Genomic DNA, 16,110 nt, shown 5'->3' with positions numbered 1-16,110 from the left:
ATTTGGATTTCCAATTCATTCTTCATGTTTGGAAAGTTTTCTGATATTATTTCATTGAATAGTTTGTTCATTCCTTTGGTTTGGACCTCTGTGCCTTCCTCTATCCCAATAACTCTTAAATTTGGTCTTTTTATGTTATCCCATATTTCTTGAATGTTCTGCTCGTGGTTTCTTATCATTTTCACTGTGTGGGTCTATGTTCTTTTCAAGATTATTTACTTGATCTTCATTGTCTGATGTCCTATCTTCTAAGTGGTCTTCTCTGTGATACATTTCATTTTTAATTTGGTTTATTATTTCTTTCCTTTCAAGGATTTCTGTTTGGGTTTTTTGTATAACCTCTATCTCCCTGTTGAGGTGATCTTTTACATCTTGGATTTGTTTGTGTAGCTCATTGTTAAAGTGATCTTTCACTGCCTGTATTTGTTCTGTCTTCTTTGAGATCTCAGAACATTTTAACCATATATATTTTGAAATCTTTCTCTGTCATTTTTTTCTGCTATAGCTTCCAATTCTTCTAATGTCTTGATTTGTTTGTGGTACTTTCTTCCCTTGTCTTTTCGTGTTGCTCATGTGTCTTCCTTTCCAGCTCTGTGGATCTGGTGTGTTATTGTTTTTACCCTATAGATTTGTAGTGCTCTTGTAGGCTACCAAGATCTCTCCTTTGTGGGAAAGGACAATGTTAACAGACCAATATCAACAATACATCACCTGCTCAAATGGCGATCCGATCTGATAGCCATGTCCACCACAAAATGGCGAGGAAGGTTTTCCAACATGGAGTTGGTCTGCTTCCACTGCCGGGGTGACTGGTGATGTAGGGGGAGCTGGGCCATGACCTCGTGCTGTGGGTAGGTAGCAGCCAAGTGACCTGTGTGGGAGTGGCACACAGTCTGGAGTTCTGCAGAGGTGCTGATAGGTGTTTCTGCTTAGCTGCTCGTGAGCCGTGCATGAGCTAGAACTGTGGGCTTTAGGTCCGGAGTCTGGAGACGAGTTACTCGAGCTCAGAGGCTCTGATTTCTGCGCGGGTAGTCGCAGCCCTGGTGATTTCTGCAAAAATCCACTGGCCCCTGGAGATCCAATCTGGGAACTGCCCCCACCTAATATGGCCAGAATGTTGAGCCAAGATGGCAGCGGTTTGCTTTCAGCACTGGGGTGTCTGGTGAGGTTGGGGGAACTAGGTGATGGCGTTGTACTGTGGGTAGGTAGCAGGTAGGAGCAGAGCGAAGTCTTGGCGATCTGCAGATGTGTTGATAGGTGATTCTGCTAAGGCAATCGTTGGGTCTTGCATGAACTGGAACTTCGGGCTTTGGGTCCTGCTCGAACACTGAGGCCCCAGAGTCCTGCGCGGGGTCACAACGTGATTTCTGCAGAGAGTAGCTGTATAGGGATTCTCGAACATTCTCAGAGATGCAGTATTCCGACTAGGTGAGATCTGGATCACAGAGCAACACAGAATGCTGCCTCCCTCAGGTCCGCCATCTTGAAACTCTTGCACTTAACCTTTGATGTACAAAAATCTAGATCTTATGAGAAGACTGAAAATACCAAGTTATCAGAACTGGAAAAAATATAATCATTTTCCTCATATTCTGTTATTTAGATAATATTTTATTAAATTATACTTCTTTACTAAATTTATACATTGACATTTTCATGTGGGTCTTATAAAAAGGAGTTAGAAGGAAACTCCACTGCATAGAAAATTTGGGTACAGGGTACTCCACTGTGCTTTATTCTAACATAATAAGAATAAGGAAGTAAAGATATTCAATATTCAAAGTTAAAGATTGGGCTTTTGATAAAAATATTTGTGAGTCCTCTTAATCAAAAGGGAGACCTAAGATGAAGGAATTCTTAGGTGATAATAAAAAATATCTGCTAAATATTTAAAAAAATTCACAGGCTGGGGCTGGGACTCAGTGGTAGAGTGCTTGCCTCGCACACGCGAGGCCCTGGGTTTGATCCTTAGCACCACATATATAAAAATTTAAAAATAAAATAGATAAAAAATATTTTTAAAAAAAGAATATAGTTGAGGTAGCCAATATAATGCTTAGTTGGGAAAATAGAAGAAAGCCAGTAGCCAAATATCATATTGACTGATTTTTTTTCCTGTGTAACCCAATATCTATATACTATGGAATTAATACTACAAAGAATCTGATCTAATGTGGGAGGGATGTCATTACATGATTTTCCTATCAAAATTTTAGATCCACTTAGTGATTATACAGTAACTACTACCTGTAACAGTAACGACACATTTTAAAAGAAACCTTGTTTTTAGGGAGAGCTCTGGTCTCCCTAAAAGGTCTTCATTTCAGTTTACTGGGATAAAGAACTTATGTAGGGCTGGGGATGTGGCTCAAGCGGTAGCGCACTTGCCTGGCATGCGTGCGGCCCGGGTTCGATCCTCAGCACCACATACAAACAAAGATGTTGTGTCCGCCGAAAACTAAAAAATAAATATTAAAAAAAGAAAGAAAAGAAATATTAAAAAAAAAAAAGAACTTATGTAGTTTTGTGTGTCTGAATACATGCCCTCCCTATATGAGAAGGTGTGCTTACGTTCTTCCTCTGGGAGCAATGTAAAGATCCATCATTTCATTACTGAAGTGACCATTTGATGGAACCCTGTCCTTCTCACAGTCATATGTAAATCCATAAAAAATTACTGTTGCCCATCCTGATGATTTTTCTAATTCAAAGATTTTATGATTTCATGGAACGAAAAACATTCTGTTAACTGGGCACAATGGTTTGCACCTATAGTCCCAAACATTGAGGAGACCAAGACAGGAGGATGGTTCAGCCCAGGAGTTCAAGGTCAACATAGGCAATATAGTAAGACCCTGTCTCAAAAAACAAACAAATAAACAAAGAAGTATTATTCTATGATAATGATTCCATGAAAAAACCAAATTATGTTATGCTCTTTGCTCCTCTGAAAATTAAAGGCCAACATAAAACTAGCACTTGATTATCTTCCATTGCAAAGTTCACAGATTGAAACACAAAGTCTTATTTTTGCAAGGGTAGCTGTTGGTTTTCATCTTTTTTTCTTTTTAATTTTAATGGAAGAAAGCCATCTCTTTTCTTTACACACTGGTACTTTGAGTATATTTCCATAACCTTCAAAAGTTTTATTTGACATCTCTCCCTTTAAAAACAAACAGAAAAGTAAAGTGGGATTCTTTGAGTATATTTCCATAACCTTCAAAAGTTTTATTTGACATCTCTCCCTTTAAAAACAAACAGAAAAGTAAAGTAGGATAGTTATTAACATGGATTTTTATCTTTTTTCTTTCTTTTTTTTTTTTTTAGAACATACAGTATCAGTTAGGAATATCTTTTGTTTTTAATCCTCCCTTAAGATACTTGATTATTGAGTAAATTCTTTCACATCTAAAATCGTAAAGAGGCCTGTAACCATGATTGCAAAACTGTGAGGGAGTTTTTCATGTACACCACATCATCCAACAAAATAAAAAAATATTTTCAGAAAAGAACTATAACTTCTTTATACCATCCTAAGGGGGGAAAAAAAGGTTCTTCCCTCTAGTGAGCTTCTGCTTACTCTAGAAATTTCTAATAAAATTTATGCTCTGAAAAGTAAACTGAAACCCAAATGATGAATTTAGGTAATGATCTTTCCTACTAAAGATAAACTTACTGACATGACAGTTAACTTCTGACAACATTTGGGTATTTTTATAGTCATATATAGAAATCACTGCAGTTTGGCATTAATGAGAAGATTGATTAAAAATAGAAAAATATTGGCAATTAATTCAGAATTATTATTTTTAGAAATTACTTAAATGCTATTATTCCTCTGACATTTTCTAGTTAACTGAATTACTACTATTCGTTTCTTGACTGTCCACTGCTATTTTAATTCATGTTTATTTATAATTCCTCATAGAAGTTACATGGTTTAATTTATGATATACATAATACCTAAGCTCTAATGTAAAGATTCTTTTCAAAATTAAGTTTGAATCCTAGCTGAGTGCAGTGGCAGCAATTTGGGAGGCTGAGGCAGGAGGATTGTGAGTTCAAAGCCAGCCTCAGCAACTTAGTGAGGCCCTAAGCAACTCAGTGAGACCCTGTCTCAAAATAAAATACAAAAAAGGGCTGAAGATGTGGCTCAGTTAAGCACCACTGGTTCAATCCCAAGTACAAAAAAAAATTAATAATAATAATAAATTTTGAATTTTTTACTTTGAGTTAATTATTTCTTCAAACCCTGTTGTTGCCATTATAGTTTCAGATGATAGTGAACTCCCGACAAGTACCTTGAAGGCTTCGGAGAAGTCTACAATGGAACAGTTGGTGGAAAAAGCTTGTTTCAGAGACTATCAGCGTTTAGGTTTGGGAACCATAAGTGGCAGCTCCTCCCGATCAAAACCGGAGTATTTCCGAATCACTGCCTCCAACAGGATGTATTCACTGTGCCGGAGGTAAGTATCACTGGGCTCCAAAAAGAAACCTTTCCTTTCTTCCTGTTTGAGTCATCAATGGGCTGTTTACATCCGTAATCCAGAGATAAATAAAAGTGCCAGAAAAGAGATATAAATATTTTAGAGATACTTTTTATGCAGAATGAAAAAGCATATCATTGGTATTCTTAAAACACGTGTATCACCAAAAAGTGCTATGCTAGGTCAGACAGTGAAAGACAAAGTGTTTATCTCCTCTATGGATATCCTTTATGTCTCTCTTCTCAGTTTGGTTTTTTTCTAGCATGCACAAAGATAACATGAAGCAAGGGGCTGGGGTTGTGGCTCAGTGGTAGAGCACTTGCCTAGCACGTGTGAGGCACTGGGTTTGATTCTCAGCACCACTTGTAAATAAATAAATAAAATAAAGGTCCATCAAAAACTAATAAAAATATTTTTTAAAAAAAATATAACATGAAGAAAGAAAAGGATGTGCTCAGACACATGAGCAAAGTAAAGTGAAGTCTGCTACAGGCCTGGGATCCCAAAACCTTTTCTGTAAAAGGCCAGATAAAATAATTTCAGGTTTTTGAACTATAAAGTCTTTCATTGCAGCCCCTTAGCTCTGTGACAGAAGTGACATTAAAGAATGAGTGGATATGACTGGCTTTGGCCCACAGTCTGTAATTTTCTGACCCAGGTGTAGGCACGACTTTTGTATGCTGTCTAATTAGAATATTTATTAAATTATATTAATAATATAAATGAACACATTTTTTTCTATTCTTGTTGCCTCTTGCTGCTTTTCAAACGTTAGGCTCTGTTTCATTCTTTACTATATGTAAATATATATTCTCTAAAACTATATTCCACCATTCTACAAGTTCAGTCACTTTCATCTCCTGGTAAGTCGTTTTCTTTTATGTATGTATATATTCCTGCTTGGATTAAATAGCTTCAAAGCCACTTTGTAAATTTTAAGCCTTGTACATATTTTAGAAAATTGTCTTCATGTTACTATTAGTTTCAGCCCTGCTGTTCCAAAAGAACTATAGGTATATCATTTTAAATGGCAACTTAAGTGTACAAATACCAGTGTGACAATTGAGAAACTAATTGAGAATATAATTTGAGATTGTGGACAAAAAAACATTTTGCATGAAGTACTAAAAAGTTGGGACTGAATATGCAGCAATTTTTCTGAGATTCTTATTTCTCTTTGTAGATAGGTATTAGTAGTGTTGTCAGGATGTGATGTCCTGATGATTGGGAAACTTGCTATCAGGATTATGCTCACCAGTGAGAAAAGAGATTTTATTTATTATTTTAGTCTGTCAGAAGCAAAGTAAAATCTTAATAGACAATTTATTAGAAGACCTGTTATAAAAACATTTATGGTAGTGTAAAATATATATCTATCAAATTGTTAGAATGAAATAGAATAACAAATAAATCATAAGAATGCATGAAAGGAAAGAAAAGGAAACATAGGACAAACAGAATACAGGTAGTAAGATGGTGAATTTATATCAATAATTGTAAATATTTCAATATTTCAATATCTACATTAAAGAAACATAAAACCTTTAATAAAAGCTGTTATACAAACATCAAAGTATAAAGCTTTACTTTAAAGTATAAAGCATTACTAGGAATAAAGAAGATTAACAAAAGATTCATTTCACACACAGAAATTCATTAAGACTAAGAAGAGTTTATTTCTTTACAGAAATACAGAATTGGCTTAACATTGAAAGTAAGCCTCCGAAAGATCAGTAGAATAGAGGGAAGGGAGCAATGGGTGGGGTGAGAGGAGAGGAAGGAGAGGTGCTGAGGACTAAATTAGAACAAGATACATTCCATGCTTTTATAATTATGTAAAAATGAATTCTACTGTCATATCTAACTAAAAATAACCAATAAATAGAAAGAAAGTGAGCCTGGAGATGTGACTCAGTAGTAGAGTGGTTACCTGCCATGCACAAGGGCCTGGGTTTCTCCCTAGCAAGAAAAGTCAAGGGAGAAGGAGATAAAGAGGCGGATCAGTCAGTGTATCTGACTGTATTTGGTACTTTAACAAAATTAAAGAGAAAAAATATGTAATAAGGTTTTATATATAGGAAAACATTTTATAAGATGTAATATACACTTATGATTTTTTAAAAAGAACTGAATAAAATCAGACATAAAGGGATAGCTCCTTAATCTGTCTTATAAACCTTACAGCAAAATTTACTTAATGGTAAAAAGCTTTTCCTCTGAGATCAGATGACAAGGATGCTCTCTATCACCACTTCTATTCAGTGTTGCATTTGAGGTCCTGGGGAGTGAAAAAAGAACTAGAAAAATAAATGATAAAAGGATAAAGGTTGAAGAAAAAAAAATAAAGTTGTCATTAATCACAGGTGACCCGAATGTACATGTAGAAAATCTGAAGACATCTAGAGGTAAAGTAGGTTACTGGTATAAAGTCATTCTATTAGTCATGTATGTATCCAAACCAAACCATTGAAAAATGAAATTTTAAGATGATGCTATTTGATATTTTAATGATGCTGTTTACTGATACTATTTACAGTTGCACTAAGAAGCATCAAATACTTAGGAATAAATCCAATGAAAAATGTGCAACACCTCTATATGGAACACTCACAATAATATTGAGGATCATTACAGCTCTAAATAAATAGATATTTCATGTTTTAGATTCAAATATTCAATATTTTCTTTTTTTTTAATTTTTTATTGTTGGTTGTTCAAAACATTACATAGTTCTTGATATATCATATTTCACCCTTTGATTCAAGTGGGTTATGAGCTCCCATTTTTACCCCATATACAGATTGCAGAATCACATCAGTTACACATCCATTGATTTACATATTGCCATACTAGTGTCTGTTGTGTTCTGCTGCCTTTCCTATCCTCTACTATCCCCCTCAATATTTTCATAATTGTAAGTTCTCCTAAAATTGGTCTATAGATCCAATGAAATCACAACTAGAATCCTAGCAAAAGGTTTTTGGAAATTGAAAAGGTGATTCTAAGAGTTATGTAAGAATGCAGAAGGCCAGGAGTAGTAAGGATAGCCTTACAGTATAGTACTACAGTATATCAAGACTTTTTGTAAAGCTTCAGTAATTAAGATAGTATGCAATTAGCACAAGGATGGACAAACAGACCAGTGGAACAAAAGAAGGAATATAGCAATAGCCCAACATTTGTCTTGGTTTAGGGTAAAAGTTGCACTTAAGAGCAGTGAATGGAAAGTTGTCAATATATGGTGCTGGAGATATAGATATAGATATGGATTAATCTTTATCCCAAGCTTATAATGTAAACAAAATCAATTCCCATTAACCTGTAGATCTTCATATGAAAAATTAAAAGTTCCTGGCTGGCTGCAGTGGCACACACCAGTAATCCTAGAGGCTCAGGAGGTTGAGGCAAGAGTATTGCAAGTTCAAAGCCAGCCTCAGCAAGTTAGCTAGTCCCTAAGCAGCTTAGCAAGACTGTCTCAAAATAAAAAGGACTGGGGATGTGTCTCAGTGGTTAAGTGCCCCTGAGTTCAATCCCTGGTACAAAAAAAAAAATTAAAATTAAATTAAAAAGTCCTAAAAAATAGAAGAATATCTTTATGACCTTGAAGTATAGAAAGATGCCTTAGGACAGGAAAAGCATTATCCATAAAGAATTGATAAATTAAGGAGTGTTGTACACTAGATTAAAAGGTGATTCTAAGAATAAGAATTCTAAGAATAAAAGGCAATAAAAATGTCAGGAGACTTGAACAAACACAAAAGAGAATATTTTGGTAGTAAAAAAAATAGTATCTGAAAAGACACTCAACTTACTAATCTTCAGATAACTAAAAATTAAAATCCCAGTGAAATGACTATATAAACCTGCCAAAATGGCCAAAATTTAAGACTGACAATACACAGTGATAGTAAAGATGTTGAGCAATTAGACTCTCACTTATTACTGTTGGGACTGTAAATTGGGTAAACAACTTCAGAAAGTTACCTGGTAGCATCTACTAAACATTGAAGCAGCTACTGAACATGTTCATAACCTATTACCCAAAAATTCTCTCTTAGATAGAGTAGAATTTGTAACAAATACACATGTGCTCCCAACAGATGTCTATAAGAATGTTCATGGCAATGTCATTGTTATTATTACTACATGTTTGGGGGGAGTGGTTTCTGGGGTTTTTGGTTGGGGTTTTTGTGGGGTTTGTTGCTGTGAATTGAACTCAAGGCCTCATGCATAAGTATGCACTCTACCACTGAGCTACACCCCAAACTCCTGCAACATTATTCTTAACAAAATCAATATATTTTCACAAACTGCACAAAAATCAACATAAGGACAGAAAAATAAATAGTAATATACTATACAGGAATGAAAATGAATAAATTATATCTTTATATAGTAATATGGGTGGATTTCACAATATTAAGCAAAAGAAGCCAGAACAAGAGAACAAATTCCATTGATTTCTTTTATCTGGAATTCAGAAATCTATCCATATTGTTAGCAATCAGGAAAGGTAATCTTTAAGGAAGAGAAACAGTGATTGGGATGAAACACAGGGGGTCTTCTTAGATGCTGATAATGGTTCATTTTTTGACATAGGTGGTAGTGGCATGAGTTTCATTTTTGTGTTAACCGTTCGTGTTTTGAGCACTTGTGTGAGCTATTCCTTGTTTTAAAAATTTCCACGGCAGCTTTTGAAGCCCAGTCTATCCCGTGAGGCTTATTACTCTTGAGCCTACATCTGAAGGCTCTAGGGGAAGTTTGATAGAGTGGTAGCAGGGTAATTGGTATATTTCATTACTAAATGAGAACTGTTACTAAGAGTACTCTAGTGATCTTCAGTCTTACCACTCTTTGCCCCAGCACCAGGAGCTATCAAGCTGTCACTCCAGCATGTGTGGGAGCAGGAGAGCCTTGGATCCTATATGTAGCACAGCATGGTCTGTGGTACTCAGGTCCAGTGGAAGGAATGGACAGCCCTATTACAGGAGGCAAGGAGTGAAGGAGTGTGCTTGTTCTATCTCTGTTACTAAGGCAGCCATTACACATTATTCCCTTTACCTAACATACATTATCATGGTATATAGAAGCAAGTTAGGGGAGAACAGACATTAAAATGGTACTAGAAATAAAGAGTTCTAATAATGGAAGTGCTTTTTCAGTCCTCCTGAATGATTAATGGTGTCAACAGCATAGTCTTCTCAACAGTTTTTGGTATGAATAAAATACAGGTTACAACTTCCTAGAATACCAGAGTACTAGGAGTGCTAAGCTTTTAAAAGGTGGGGTAAGTTTTAATTTGGCATTCACTAAAGTAGTTGAAGGCTGTGATTTTCATGACTGTAAACTGGATTATATCAAGCTAAATAATTAGAATTTTTAGGAATGATATTGGTGGTGGTCATACAACAGTGTGAATATACTTTATACTACTGATTTGTACACTTTAAAAAAAAGATAACATGGTGAATTTTATGTAGTTATATTTTACCACCACAAAAAAAAATCACCAAATAAATAAATAAATAAATAAAAGATGCTAGATTAGTGGTTGTGAATGTATAAAATCCCTTTAGTGTAATATTTCTAAATAAAGAAATGGCTCTGAAGCCTGCTTATCTTCTTACACTTACTAATCTGTAAAACAAGGTATTCTTACATTTTTTATTTCCGCAACATCATGTCCTACAACTTTATGAGCTAATCTTTTTAAAGTACATATCAACATGTAATGTTAATAAAATATTTAAACTCATTGTGATGTTTGAACATTTCATTCTCATACAAAAATCATTTAGTTTTGATTTTTAATCATTTCACCATCTCAGGCAGTCTAATTATTGGTGTGCTTTGTTCTCTGTTGTCATTTCAGTAATCTGTAAGTTGTTGATAATTTGACTTGTCATTCACATAAAATTGACATTAATTCACTAATCTTACAATTTTTATTTCAAGTTGAGGAAAAGTAGTGTATGAGGACAGGGAAATATTCAGCTCCATAGAAACCTTTTAAATATTATGTAATTTTTGTTGTTGTGAAGTACAAATTCTTTTTGAAAACCATAGGAATGTCAAATAAAGGGGTGGAAATCATTTTTCCAAGTTGCATATAAGTAAAATATCTTTTTACATAGTTTTTTAAAAATAAAAAAGGCCCATGTATTTTATATTCACATTACTACAGAATATTAACCCTGGTATATGAGAATAGGAAAAAACCCTGAAATTTTAAACTTTTCAAATACTATATATAAAATTTCCTTAGTCTTTTTTTACCATATGTGTATATCACTTTTTATTCTTAGAAATCTTTTCTTTTGTTCTAATTAATTATACATGACAATAGAATGCATTTTGACACACTGTAGACAAATGGAGCACAACTTCTCCTTCCTCTGGCTGTACATGGAACAGAATAAATATTATATAATATTTTTATTTTCTAAACGTAGGTTATTCACAAAAGTCTGTAGTATCATTGTATGAGGCTCATTTAAAAAAAAAGAAAGAAAGAAAAGAAAAACTACAGACTGGTGGGTGAGGGTGAATGAGTTAGCTGTTTTCATATTTTCTTCTCAGCCCCAGAAGAATCAAAGAGTTGAAATGAAGTTTCATGTTTAAAATATGCCTTACCCCTTCAACCAGTGTGTTTTTGAATCTTAGAAAATTACTGTGCTAGTATGCTATTCATACTCTTGTATCTTCTGTCTCCCCCCACCCATTTCTTTCTTCCTCTCCAACCCAAACACTCCCTTTCTCCCTTCCACATCCCTAAAGCTATCCTGGCCTTTTAGTCGTACCTCAAGCTGTACAGGACAGTAGTTTACCAAGAGTAGCCCGCTGCTATCGACACAATCGCCTGCCTGTTGTATGTTGGAAGAACTCAAGAAGTGGTACTCTGCTCCTCCGATCTGGAGGATTCCATGGGAAGGGAGTTGTTGGTCTTTTCAAATCTCAGAACTCCCCTCAGGCTGGTAAGCATCTCTCTAGAGCACAATTTTGACCCTTTTACTAAATGTATTCCTAAAAATAAGCTGTTAAAAAATCTGGGTGTGGCAGTGTACACCTATAGTCCCAGCTACTTGGGGGGCAGAGGCAAAAAGATCACTGGAGTTTGGGGGCCAGCCTGGGCAACTTAGCTTTCTCAAAAAAAGAAAAGTAGAAAAGTGAAAACCTGCAACTGCCAGCCATGCCCTTTCATCAAGCCTGTCTCACATCAGCTCTCCCACTGTGCTGCTATATACATCTCATACAGCCGAAGTAAGAATCGTATCTGGCAGTGTGGGCTCCACCTTGAATTTTACATCTTAATATATCTGGCTTACCTTTGATTTTAATGAAAATTAGTATAGTAAAGTCTAATTAGGCTATTTTCATTCCAGCAAACCAGAGCATCCACTGATACAAACTAGATTGTATCAACAATTTTCCTTTCTGCTGAGAAGCATCCAAATATATTTAACAGCTTGAGAGGCAAGTAGAGATTCTGACCTAGGTGATATGAGATTTCCTATCTATCCCTACAACACACACACACACACACACACACACACAAATGCAAAACAGCAGCAGCAGCAATCTAACAACCAAAATGCTGCCTTAGGAGCTCTTAGAGCTTTTTTTAGAAAACTAGGGAAATAAGTGCTTCTGTCCCTTTGGGGGATAATATTGTGAGTACTGTGTCTAAAGTCAGAGTTACATTTGGCTTACTTTACTCAGCTTCTGCCTCATAATAGATGTTCAATAAGGTAAACCATGGGCCACTAAGATATCAGATCCAATTGGGGATGACAGCATTCTTCCCCCCTTTGGAAATGAAATAAATTCAAAATCTATGGTTGAGCAGATAGAACCATGTGCTTTTTACAGTTTCTCTTTTATTATCCTTTTCCTTCCTAAAAGTTGGCCAGTGTATCCTTGATCATTTGGTTGACTGAGGTCAACATACACATAATGCTATATTCAGCCAGGCTTACAGTCTCAGCACAGATATAAAAAGGCAGTTGACTTGTACCAGTTTCTGCTCTAAGGAATCTTCCCAAGCCACATAGTAGGTATAATAGAAAATAAGCATATGTAAGTTACATAAAGTATCATTTCAGGAATACTGGTGACCATCTCACTAAGCTTGTAGTTGAAAAAAAACAATGAGGCTTATTCCACAGGTTTTGGGGGGGGTTTTGTTTTAGTTTGGTTTTGGTACTAGGGATTGAACCCAGGGATACTCTACCACAGAGCTATATCTCCAGTACTTTTTTATTTTTTATTTTGAGACACAGTGTCACTAAATTGCTGAGGCTGGCCTCAAACTTGCCACCCTCAGCTGGGATTAAAGGAGTGAACCACCACATCTGGTTTGATTTCTTTTTTTAATATTTATTTTTTAGTTGTAGTTGGACAAAATATCTTTATTTATTTTTATGTGGTGCTGAGGATCAAACCCAGGGCCTTGCATGTGCTAGGCAAGTGCTGTACCACTGAGCCACAGTCCCAGCCCCTGGTTTGATTTTTTTTAATATTAATTTACTGAATTCACACATTTGCTCACATTTTAATGTATTTGAAATTTGGATACATCTTAGAATGGATGTAATGAGAAAGAAATAGTATAGTTTAAATGGCAGTGTTGTTTTTTTTTTCATGGTACTTAAAATGACAATGTGTCATATCCTTGTTGTCATATTAGAATGTACAAAGTACAACCTTGGAGGCTGGAGTTGTAGCTTATAATGGAACACTTGCCTACCACATGTGAGGGACTTGGTTCGACCCTCAGCACCACATAAAAATAAATAAAATAAAGGCATGTGTTTTAAAAAAAGGATAATCATAGCATCAGAGTTGGTTTAGACTGTCAATTATTTTCTGTACAGGTTATAAAGAAAATTCGTGAATAAGTGACTGAGCCAATTTCATTGATTCTGTTTAGCTCCACACAAACCAGGCTAATATTCCCTCCAACTCAAATTTGTTCTCATAGTTGTTTTTAATCTGTGTATATTTTTGCCTCCCCACTCCCCATTTTTAAATTTACTTTATTTTGTATTTATTTACTTTTGCAGAACTAGGGATTGAGCTCAGGGCCTCATAGATGGTAGGCAAGTACTCTACCACTGAGCTACATCCTCAACCCCTTACTTTTTTGAGACAGGGTCTCACTAAGTTGCCCAGGCTGACCTCAAACTTGCAGTCCAGAGTCTCAGCCTCTAAGATTACAGGTGTACACCACTATTCCCAGCTTTCCCTTTTAAAAAGACCATGGAATCTGTTAGTTGCTCTTATCTTCTCTCCATTTTCCTCCACTCTTCCCTTAAGCTCTTGCAACCTCATATACCCTGTTAGACCTGCATGGCAAAGTTGGAATAAAGCTGTGGTATTAGGAAATTCCTGCTTCTGCCCATTCTGGGATGCCAAGGAAATCCACTCTGTCCTCTGCTCCCAAAAAATAGCATGAACAGGATGTTGAAGGAGATTATCAAGGAAATGTTGTTTGTGAATCTTCATTTTGAGTTACTTGGGTAATGAGAAGCTACACCAGTGCTTAGAAGGATAGCCCTGTGCTGGTTTTCCATACCTGGGCTCTGTCTGGGAGGATGATGAAGCAATTGAGAAGTAGGTGTGGTGAAACCATAATCATGGGATTAGCCATTTAATTGATTGGGGCTTTAAGTGGGGCTGGTTTCTATATTTGGGTGTGGTAACACAAGACTATGTAGAGAAAGTATAAGCAAATATATGTAGAAGCTTGTTTTATTAACATAGAGACAGTTTGTTTTATCCAATATCTTTTCCTTTTATAGCTCCTACCTCCTCTTTAGAATCTTCCAGTAGCATAGAACAAGAAAAGTACTTGCAAGCCTTACTGAATGCAGTTTCTGTCCATCAGAAACTCAGAGGCAACAACACCCTTACTGTCAGGCCAGCACTTGCCCTGTCTCCAGGTAAGAGTCATTAATACTTTTCTCTTTGATAACTACTTTGAAAGGTCAGATTGTTCCTAGTGTTAGTCTCTTCAATTACTTGCACTGTTCCTTCCACATGACCTCTTAAAAGTTTTAACCTGGAGGGTCTTTTACTTAGAATGCAAGATTATCACTATTAATATTTAGTAAATGGTAACCATATTTAGAGATTCAGTTATTCCCTTTTTAAAATAGTACAGGAAAGGGAATAGGGAAAATAAAGTCATCCCTTCTTATTCCAGAATCTTCACCCAAACTTTATAATATTATGAGATTGAATGTATAAACTGAACATCAATTCATTAAATGTGTGTTTATTGCAATTATGTGTAAGTTTGAAATTCCCAAAATTTCCATAGCCTTTTATGATTTTGCAGTACAGTTTGTTTTCTCTATATTTGGATGAAGACATTAAGACTTGTACTAATATTCTGTTTCAGTCATCATGTGATGGAACCCCAAAGGGTTCATGTAGAGGTAACCCTAATGTGTTAGACACAGGAGCATGTGACTTGAGAAGTTGGTCTCTGGCTTAATCAGCTGTTTGAATTAGCTCAACATAAGCAGAAAGTGGCTTTTCTTGTAAAGTAACACCATGCATGCCTTGCTTCATTTATCATTAAATTCTCTGATTGCACTTGCCAAACCTAATTCCCTGTAATCTTGCAAATGTGTGTTATCTTTGATGAAATAATAACATCGCCTTGTTATCTCTAATAAAGCTTTGGGTACTTAAAAAGTACAATGTTTGGCAGCAATTAGACATGCTACACATAAAAGATAAATTTTGTCATTTGAGTAATGTTAACCCAAACGACATGGTTTTTGTTCTTCTTTTTGGCTGACTTTAGGGACTGAAAGGAGGACTTCAAGAATGTCCACTGTGCTTAAGCAGGTAGTGCCAGGACATTTGGATGTAAACCCATCCAATAGCTTTTCTCGAGGAGGTTAGTAAGATTGATTTTATAACTGAGCACTGATACAAGGTTAAAAGCAGAAAACATTTTTCTAGATAGTAGAGTTTTAAAAATCAACTAATTATGGTTCAAATGGTTCTCAATTATCTTCTAAATGAATACTAAGAATTTATTAAATTTGTTACTGTTAGTATGATGACAAAAGAGTTTAGACTCATGGGATAATATGCATAATCATTGCTGGTGTCTTCATATTGAAGAGTCTGGGAGCATAAGGGGCTGAGGGTAATATGTCTAAGTGGGGAATTAGCTCTGGGAATGCTCCAGGCTTACAGGGTAGAGAAGTCAGCTCTCTGTTGCTGTGACAAAATACCTGAGATAAACAACTTTTAAGGAGGGAAGATTTATTTTGGCTCACAGTTTCAGAGGTTTTAGTCCATGGTCACTCGGCCCTGTTGCCTTTGGGGCTGTGGTAAGGCAGAACATCATGGTGGAAGTACATGGTAGAGGAAACTGCTCACCTCGTGGCAACAGGAAACCAAAAGAAAGGGAATAAGGTCCCAATAGTCCCTTCACGGGCATGCCCCAGTGACCTTACCTTTTTCCATTAGGCTCACTTTCTAAAGTGTCTACCATCTTCCATTAGCACCCCAGATTGGTAACCAAGCTTTCAACACCTGGGGGACATTTGAGATCTGTGCCATAACAACTGACCACAGAATTATAAACATATACGGAAAAGTG

The 16,110-nt window shown here is 35.8% G+C and overlaps 1 protein-coding gene across 1 annotated transcript in view; it reads left to right on the top strand.

Moving 5' to 3' along the window:
* The window catches only part of Sbf2 (SET binding factor 2), a 353,787-nt gene that overhangs the window by 292,710 nt on the left and 44,967 nt on the right, over positions 1 to 16,110 (top strand). The window contains exons 26-29 of the mRNA XM_015477617.2: positions 4,271 to 4,466; positions 11,265 to 11,461; positions 14,288 to 14,428; positions 15,301 to 15,396. Coding sequence (XP_015333103.2) covers positions 4,271 to 4,466; positions 11,265 to 11,461; positions 14,288 to 14,428; positions 15,301 to 15,396 — 630 coding nt within the window. The remainder of the gene's footprint in view (positions 1 to 4,270; positions 4,467 to 11,264; positions 11,462 to 14,287; positions 14,429 to 15,300; positions 15,397 to 16,110) is intronic.

Source organism: Marmota marmota, unplaced genomic scaffold (genome assembly GCF_001458135.2).
Source record: "Marmota marmota marmota unplaced genomic scaffold, marMar, whole genome shotgun sequence".
NCBI lineage: Eukaryota > Metazoa > Chordata > Mammalia > Rodentia > Sciuridae > Marmota > Marmota marmota.
This window is presented reverse-complemented; position numbering and strand designations above follow the sequence as displayed.